The sequence below is a fragment of the Leptidea sinapis genome, chromosome Z, assembly GCF_905404315.1.
Source record: "Leptidea sinapis chromosome Z, ilLepSina1.1, whole genome shotgun sequence".
In the NCBI taxonomy this organism is placed as follows: Eukaryota; Metazoa; Arthropoda; class Insecta; order Lepidoptera; family Pieridae; genus Leptidea; species Leptidea sinapis.
This window is the reverse complement of record NC_066312.1, coordinates 7,370,083-7,380,010: the sequence shown is the minus strand read 5'-3', so window position 1 is coordinate 7,380,010 and position 9,928 is coordinate 7,370,083. Positions and strand designations below refer to the sequence as shown.

The following is a 9,928-nucleotide window of genomic DNA, read 5'->3' as shown; positions in this document are numbered from 1 at the left end:
GGTGGTTATATTATTGCTACATAAAGTCCCATTGTAAATATTTTTATTTTATTTTTTTTAATATTTATTAATGTACCATAACATAAAAGATAAGTTATATAACAAAAGTAATTTCATTCAAATTGAAAATTGAAAATTTCTTTATTTGTACACAGTCATTTACACTCACATATGAAACTCTCCTGGTAGATTTAGATAATCTGTGTTAGGAGAGAATCGCTCATTGCAAGTTATGCAAAACAATATTAAAAACTAAAAGTAAGGAAGTTATTGTCTCTAGTGAAGAGGTTTATAAACAAACAAAACCAGTTATCTAGTCGGCCTGGCGGCCGTAACCTAATAATTATTGTAAGATGCACTCAGTTTTCAGTTAAGAGAATAATGTACAAAAATATTACTTTAAAACAAAATAATCGTGCACGACTGTACGTTCTAAATACTGCAAGATTCTCGTCATATCAGTGCATAATGATAGACCTACCACGTCATAAATTTAGTATATCTATACGTTCCGTACATCGGCTACAGCAGTGGGTGAGATAGAATCCACGCCCGTTACTGGATCCACCAATGGCGTTCTTCTTTAAGTTCGGGGGCCCGTTCTGAGCACCGCCTATTACCACAATCTCTCTTAGTTTACACCTAACTATCGGTGTTAGTGCTCGCTTGTGGCAATCGTGATTTGTGTAAAGTGCGATGTTTTGATATGAATATTTATATATGGTTGGTTCTGTGATATATTAAGGTGTTGGGAATCAATCTAGATATGAAGGTAAGAATATTATAATTAAAAGTTTTTTTTGATCAATGAATATAAAATTGACTTACAAATATACAATCAATTATACTTTATCTCATTAAAAGGACAAATTGAAGCTTGTATAATGAATATTAAGATATATTATATAATTGATTCTCATTATGTATAAATTTGTTTATTTAAATTTCATTGATTTAATTTATTGAAAACTCAAAACAAATTTTAATAAGCAAACATGAGTGTTGTAAAGTAACTCTTTGACGGTAACTACTCAAGTTTCTGATATGGACTCTACCAACTTTTCTGCTTCTTTCGAATTTTGTAGCAAGCGGCTTTTTTTGTATAGAATTTACTGCCTTGAAGTATAAGGTATTGTATTTCAACAGTGCCTTGGGTACTTACCAAAATTACTGGACTAGTTAGACTTAATATCCAAAAATGATGACTGGAATTGAGATGCCGTTTATAACTTTGAGATTAACGAGATATTGTAATGTAGTATTGTAGAGGTAAGGAAATGTAACGATTGGCGTGCTCATTTTGTCACATCCGATAAATAAATATTATTGAAAACTAAGCCTGAAACCTATAGAATTTACTAAGACTTTACTCACGTAAAACTTTGTTAATAGCTTTTGCATGGCTGTCTTAGCTTAAGAGCAGTATAATTTCAACTGTCAAATGACTATAAAAACAAAATAAAAGATTATGCTAAGCATTCACTCAGCTATGTTTTACATGAGTAAAGATTGGTAATAGAATGTTCAAGAAGTAATCGACGGGTTAATGTGGGTTTAGACCGCCGCTGTTGCCATTTCATAGGAATTAAAATAGTGTAGCGGAGAATAAATTGATTCACCTTTTTGCGAGTTTTTAATAATGACACTCACGTAAGCCTGAAATACTTTAGGAGAGTGAACATTCGGAAACGTAACATTATTTCGGAAACACAACTATAATTTTAAATTTAAAATAATAGTGGACTCTTAAGACACTTAAATTTATGTGAATCCGTAAGTACACACTCAACCCATCGAATCAACTACGTTATTCGGATCATATCTTATTGGGTTATTATTAAGTATCATAATTATGAACTTTTTATATTATATCAAAGATTTCCACGACAATCGGTCCTGCGCTGCCCTCATCCAACGTATTCCGTTGATCTTGACCAGATCGTCGGCTATGTCGGTGACTTTGGTTCTCCTACGGATCTCCTCATTTCTGAGCGACCATGAGCTTTCTCATAAGGCCCATAGTTAGCGACCACGTCTGCGTACCGTAAGTCATCACTGGCAACACATTGTGGAAATATTTGGGGGGAAATTGTGGAAATCCTTAATCCAGCAGTAGACGTCTTCCGGCTGATGGTGATGATGATTATATCAAAATTGTTATGTAGATACCTACATGATATATATATATGAAAAAGTTAACTTTAATTTTTTACACGATATTATATATCTTTTAAGTCTCCGTCGAAAAACGAATTGTTTGCGAGTCTTGGTAATAGGTATAATAAATAGAGCTGTGTATTACTCATAGAGCAATCAAATATAAACGCCAATTTATTTACTACCATCGGCTTTGAGGATAAATTGTTGTAGGTAATTAGATCTTCGTAACATCAAAATCAATAATAACGCGTTTCAGGGAATAAATGCCGATGAATGGGAGTAATTAAATTTGACTTTATATACTTACTAGTTGCTGCCCGTGACGTCGTCCGCGTCGACGCTATAGAGTAAAAATACTATGCATATGTATATAGCTTGATGATATTTAGCCTATGTCCCAATCCGAGGAATAAGCTTTCATCATTTCAGCTTTCAGCCAAATCGGTTCAGCAGTTGTGCTGTGAAAGAGCAACAAACATTCAAACATCCAAACTTATTCCTTTCTTTATCCTTTTAATATTGGTAGATAAGATTGTCGAATCCTGTCCTATAGTTATCAGTATTTAAATTTTGTTAGCATAAAATTAAAAAAGGATGTTTCTTTTTAAATGTCCTTACTTTGATACCAATACATATTATAAAACAAAGGACTCCGCCGCGTCTGTATGTCTGTCTGTTCGCCATAAACTCACAAACTACTGCGCCGATTTTCATGCTGGTTTCATCAATGGATAGCGTGGTTCTTGAGGAAGGTTTCAGTATTTGTTGAGCTTTTGTATACATTTGTATATACATTAACGATATATTTTGTTGGAGATGTGGAAATAAACAGCCATCTGGGAGCTTTCAACGAAAACGCTGTCCAAACTCTTTGAGATATAAAAAAATAATGTATGGTGGAATTGTGTATCTATATAGGTCTACAGAAAAGTCCCGCAAGGGTATATGTCTATCTCTTAAGGATAACATAATATATAAATTACCTTAATTAAATGGTAAATATAACGCGGTAATGTAAAAGCTACATAAAATGTACGATCTTAATCCTTAATATTTTCTTACTACATATTAAAAAATCATTTAGAAATACGCTTTTGTTCCATTTTTAACTCATTAACTTTGAATGCATATTTCCCATCGCTTTAATTTTTTGCATATTCAACATCATTCCAAAATATATATATATATATATATATATAAATTTATGTCTATCAACAGAACAGCGTCTGTCGGGTCAGCTAGTTCTTATAAAAGGCATCTCGAGGGATTGACAATAGCCCTAACTTAAAAAAAAAAACAATCATAATCATTATAATACAAGTAATGAGTTAAAAATGTTTTGAAAAACATCGGTTGCGGTTTTCTTAGTTCTAAATTTATTCGAAATTTGAATTACAAATCTGTGACGTAACGATCCGTGCATCATTAATGCACCCGGCCCTTGCGTAAAGTGATAAAGTTCGTATTTTTCGTTAATTAAGACTTAATTAATGCTTTTAGCTTGTAACACGGCCATAACTTGACTTCGCTTTGTTGGTACATACCAATAATTGAAATCTTTACATTTAGTTAAGGAGTTATTTATGGCTTCAGACGTGTTTGTTATTATTAAAATGCAATTTCTTATTTGGACTGATTGTAGTTGTTCTGACCTAGTGCTCATATATGATGGGGTAAATATCTGAATCTAAATAATTTTTTATACGAGGCACTTGGCCCGTGGGGCCCAGAGGCGAGAAGAATGTTCAAAATGCTATCTTCGCGCCTCAATAAGGCTACTGGAAACCCAAGTGCTGGCAGCTGTCTCGGTCAACGGATCAGCCTAGCTGGCGGAAATGCTGCCAGTATTCTTGGTACCCTTCCACGTAATGCTAGTTTTAATTTTATGTAGTCATAGTATTGTAAATATAGTTATAAGATTTATATAAATAATACAAACTTGAATCATAGGATAAGGTAGGTAGATCTTTCCGTTAAAACTGTACAAGAACGCTGAACGGTCGGCAGTTATTGATAAACTGCAAGGAGATATAATAATATTATTGAATTTCTTTATTGGGGCAACAGAAGCACATATTTTGTTAGTTAGGCTTCAAAAACTATGTTAGATGATAGATTATATGTAGGTATATGTTTATTCTTAATAGCTAAGCGTATATAGCATTGTTTACAAATAACTCCAATATCATAATAATAAATTACTTAAATATACTATACTCTAAACGGAAAATACTACGATTCGATGGAAAGATGATTTCAAAAAGATTGCTGGACCATCATGGAGAAGAACAACTTACGACAGGAAAATGTGGAAAGATCTGGAGGAGGCCTCTGTCGGCGGACAAGCGAGCAATGATTAACATAAGATATAACATATATTAGGTGAAATATATTTATAATCAAATAGAATATTAAGTTGCAGCATAAGTTAAACATGTAGCTTTTTAGTTTGCTTGCAATAAAGGCTTCATTCATTCATTCAAAGTTAGGCAGTAGGTATGAGGATATTACGCATAATAATATTAAGATTTGACAATCATGCGTACAATAGACCACGTTGAATGCAAGATTTTCGCAAAGATTCAAGATTGTTCGGTGGCCGTTGAGAGTTTTTTCATATGAAAATAAGGGACGAGACGGACGGTAATTCATACGCTCTGCCAATTACAATGCAGTACCGCTCAGGATTGTTGGAAAACCTAAAAATTTACACCTTGAGACAAAAGATGTTAAGTCTCATTTGCCTAGTAATTTCACTAGCTACGGCCCTTCAGATCGAAGCACAATAATGCTTTACGCATTACTTCTTCACGGCAGAAAAAGACGCTCTTGTGGTACCCATTATCTAGCTGGCATCCTGTGCAAAGGAGCCTCCCTCTCGTAAATGCCCTAAGTCGCGTCTAACGAAACCCTTGCGTCTGGGAGTTCCCTATTCTTTTTATGCCCCGGGGAAGCACAGGGTTAGGGCACAGCTAATGAGAGAGATCTACAATAATGACTGAGGCGAACTTCTTAATTATTATTTCATGGATTCATCGTACATCATACATACATCATTCATACATAATTCAAGGCACATCGGGGTGTAAATCCAAACAGCATGCGATATCTGTGTTTACGAGACCCCGATGCACATCAGCACTCACCTTCAAAGTCCAAGCCAAATAAACTTTATTCAATGAAGCACTTTTGAATCGTCACTATAAATAGTTCTTTTAAATTACCTACCATAATATGTTCGGAAAAAGTAGAGCTCGTGAGAAGAACATATAAAGAACTCAACGGCAACACTCAATCAATTACAGTATTTTACAAGAGCTGTGATACATATAACAAATAAGTTTGTAAGGTGCTGCATCCAAAGTGACATATACAAATCACGATTTTAAGACGTGTCTTGTCACGCACATTAACGTAATAAACCTGGCCTGTTTTCATCGGTTGTCTAGCAGCAAGAGTCTCTATCTAGGCGTATAATTATCTAAGAGTATGTGACGCCTATGCTATTTTATTTATTCAAATATGCCAGGCGCAAAATAAAAAAAAACATCTTTTTTATGGATTGATAATTACAAATAACATTAAATACTTATCGGGAATACATTAATAAACAACGTTGTTCGGAATTTAAAATGGAGTCAATCAATTTGCAAAGTATTATCCGGAACCAACGAATCTCTCCACGGAGCTTGAACCGACGACCTCGAGAAGTTAAATCAAAAACTCGTCTCAATTTATGATGAGAGTAACATTGTATTTTTTACTGCTATGAGATACGCGAAATTATTCTAAAACATTCTATACTATACAAACATACATTTTACATTGTTTATTTTTTATTGTACCTTCCTTTTGCATTACAATATTATTTTGTTTAAATAAAACACTTTTAAAGGATTAAAACGCGTGTAATTATAACTGTTTTTACAATAGATTTTTGCCTAAAAGTTAAATTTTTATTTAAGTTTACCCGACGTTTCAAGAACTTTACAGATCTCAACCCCTACTGAAAACGATTTCTGGAAAGGTCTTGAAACGTCGGGTTAACACTCGCATTAATCAAAGAAAATACAATATGATTTTGACTAATATATGAAAGATATTCTATATCTTTCATTTAGTAGTCAAAATATTAATCTTTACTAATCTTATAGAAAATAAGATGTTATTAAACATGATCTAAATTCTTACATCGTTAGATTGATGAACCTCTACATTGATATTTTAACGGATTTAAATTTAAATCGAATACAGCTTGAATTGTCATTATCATCATTATCATTAGCCGGAAGATGTCCACTGCTGGACATAGGCCTTCCCCGAAGATCCACGATGATCGGTCCTGCGCTGTCAATCTTCGCGTGCGTCGGTCAATCTTGTGGGGATCTTACCAACACTGCATCTGTCCGTTGAAGTAACTAATCTTGAATTGTATGAAAGCCAAAGTTTTTTGTGTTTTATGGAAAAGGATAACCAACTAACATGCGGAACCCTTACAATATAAGAGGATTCTCAGAGGATAGAGATACCAACCAGGAAGTTTAATCTATACTTGTATTGTATTTGGTCGAAAGTTCCTTGAAAAGAGCAATGAGATAAACGCCAAATATCGAGATAGTGAGAGTAATATTTTACGGATGTGGCTTATGATGGATTTTCACAGCAGGAATCAAGTCTAAAAAATCTTTGAATCCTTGAGTTTTGTTTAGTTATAAAAGTGACACACAATTATAAAGGGCCGTCTGTACGTATAAGTTTTTTTGCACGCGGTCAATTAATTGAAAGATTAGAGGCTTACCTCTAGTTTTACTTAAGAGTCACCTGGCGAAATAGAATTCTTAGTTAGCTAAAGAAATGTTTGATGATGAGTATTTGATTTAGAGTAAAAATTTCTTAGAAAATCTATAAACTAGGTACTTGTTAAGGTATTTTATTTTTTCTTATAATATCTAGTCATAATAGGTATAATATTGACAAATTAATAAATGGTCTCGATAATCTACTACATACTACATATTTTTCACTAACTTTTACATCCCACTACTGAAAAGATAAGTTCTTATAACGGGTATTTATAAAATACAACATCTTGCCCTATCTCAACAGCATTTTGTAATAAGTTTCTACAAAACAAAAACAACACCAAAACAGATAAGTATTGTTTTCACGGAAATACTACTCCTGCCAAATCTGTACCTCCTACTGAGTAGCATTCTCATTGAAATCACTCCGTATTGCGCGGATTATGTAAACAACGCAATCATAGTAATCCGAATAAGTCAAGGAACGCAAATTTGTCGTTATTACGCAATACTATATCGTAATAGGATTATCGTATTCATGAATTAAAGGTCAAAGACTTTCATGCGAATAACTGAGTTGAAATTGTAATTTGTACATATTAAAATATATTCTAATTTGATTTACAATATATGTACGTATACATAATTTCAAATGAAGTACTTTAATATTGCTCTGACTGATCGCCCTCCCTTCATCGACAAGAAGAAGGTTTCACATTTAAATTATTAATTTTATCGTTGGTTAATTTTAATCGTATTGAAAAGTTGGATAAAATTCGATTTACTACACGATTGATAGAGTAATGTGTATGGTTATGTTATAATTAATCGGTTGACCTCGTACCGAAATAATTAAATTATCCAATAAAGGTTTTTCTGAGAAGGGATTCAAGAGTTGCATGAATAAGATAACTTGTGTAAAATAAAATTTATTCAAACAAAACAAATCAAATTAAAGCTCTAGTAACGGCCAAGTGTACCAAGAATACTGGCAGTATTTCCGCATTGGATAGCTAGGCTGATCCGTCGACCGAAATAGTTGCCAGCGCTTGGGTTTCCAGTAGCCCTATTAAGGCGCGAGGATAGTTCTTTGTACATTCTTCGCTCCTCTGGGCCCCAAGGCAAGTCAAACATGTAAGACTCACTGAGACTGAAATATTTGCAACGTTTGCCGTCTTCTTGCATAAAAGACTAAGGGGTGAGACTAGGGGATGACTATCACCCCTTAGTCTTGAATTTATTGAAGAAGATAGATCTATTTAGATAGACCTACCTAAGTCTGGATTATGGTTCATAGATTTTAGTCTCTACCCATCAAAAGTTATTTATTTCACAAACATTCTTCTACTGAATGGACCAGGAACACATAAATAGCTTAGCCGCTAGTTGTTTAAATTACAAAGGTTAGCGCATCGAAATTGTCGCGCGACATGAAATCCGATTATCGATCGGGTGCAGGCGATAAATCGTTGTCGCATCGGCTGTCATCAGTCGATTCGTTACGTTTTCCAAACTTATTCCACATCAGAGAGTTATGAAGGCGGTCGCTTTGGTGGCTAATATGTTATTTAAAGCGTTTGGATTCCCGCAGCGCTGCCACCGACTCAAAGGAGATATTAATGATAGGTATGTATCAGGGTGCGAATGTCTTCTTGGCGTTGTTTGGTTAGTCACTCATGGAGTTGTTTCACGTAAGTAACTTTAACCTCTATAACATAACATTGTAAATATCACATTATTACATTGAAACTATCACCGTCAGCAGTAGATTCCATGGAATCAAAATGATAGTCGGCAGTTTGTCATTAATTATTGATTAGTAGGTTTTTTTTATGAAATTAAGACGAGCAGGAAATTCAGCTGATGGTAATTGATACGCCCGGCCCATTACAATGCAGTGCCGCTCAGGTTTTCAAGTCAGGGTTCTTCAAGAAACTTGAAGAACCCAAAAATTCTAAGTCTCATTTACCCAGTAATTTCTCTAGCTACGGCGACCTTCAGATCGAAACACAGTAATGCCTACACATTACTGCTTCACGGCAGAAATAGGCGCCGTTGTGGTACCCAAAATCTAATCAAAGCAGCCTCCACCTGGTATCTGATATATCAACGCTTTATGAATATAATTCTTCAATACGTGTTTATGTCACTTAAATGCTAAAGAAAAAACACACACACACACCAATTTTGGTAGATACAAATAGATTTTTCTTTGTGTTCTATTGGGTTCCGGTTAGTTTAGATTTTAGGCAAACTTTTGGAATTGGCGTTATAATCTTGATGCGAAATTTAGAATTAAGAAAAACATTTTTTCTTCTATTTACATATTAGAGCATTTAAATTTAAATTAACATCTAAATTTTAATTCCCATCAAGTTCAGTTTTAACCTAGATTGCCATTACTTAGCAAGGTTCAGGCAGAACGTCTGTTGGGTTCATGACTAGAATAATAGAAATGACTGAGTTTGAAATATTAATATTTAAAATTAATTAATTCTTAAATTATAACTAAAGTAGAGTTATTAATGGATTTTTTTTTATATTTATTTTTATTTTGTCGTATCGTTTGTAATAGAACAGAACATTCCTTAATTTATACATTTAAATCAATGTATTTTTCAATACAATACACAATATATAGATTTATTTTTTATATATCGACCTCTAATGGGAATTGTGGTCATATAATCCTTTGCTCGTCCTTTACTTTTTTATATCAAATAAGTATGTCAGGGGTGTCACAGTTCTATAAGACAACGTTTTATGTATTTTTGTAGATTTTTACCTAAATTCATATAGTGTCGGGTGTGTGTTCTTACCGAACTTCGTTCCTTGTATATATATAGTAGGATCGTGGCAATAATTCGAAATTGTCTACTTTTAAACTATTTTATCTACACCCATGCTTTAAATCCTCTATTAAAGATTCTGAAACAGTTAGCTTATTGCCAACATTAAAACACCCA

The 9,928-nt window shown here is 33.6% G+C and overlaps 1 protein-coding gene across 1 annotated transcript in view; it reads left to right on the top strand.

Annotated features, from left to right (window-relative positions):
- The first annotated feature begins 649 nt into the window (after nucleotides 1-649).
- Nucleotides 650-9,928, top strand: part of LOC126978300 (LIM/homeobox protein Awh) — a 77,300-nt gene continuing 68,021 nt past the window's right edge. The window contains exon 1 of the mRNA XM_050827053.1: nucleotides 650-772. Within this exon, the coding sequence (XP_050683010.1) occupies nucleotides 767-772 (6 nt within the window). The 5' untranslated portion in view covers nucleotides 650-766. The remainder of the gene's footprint in view (nucleotides 773-9,928) is intronic.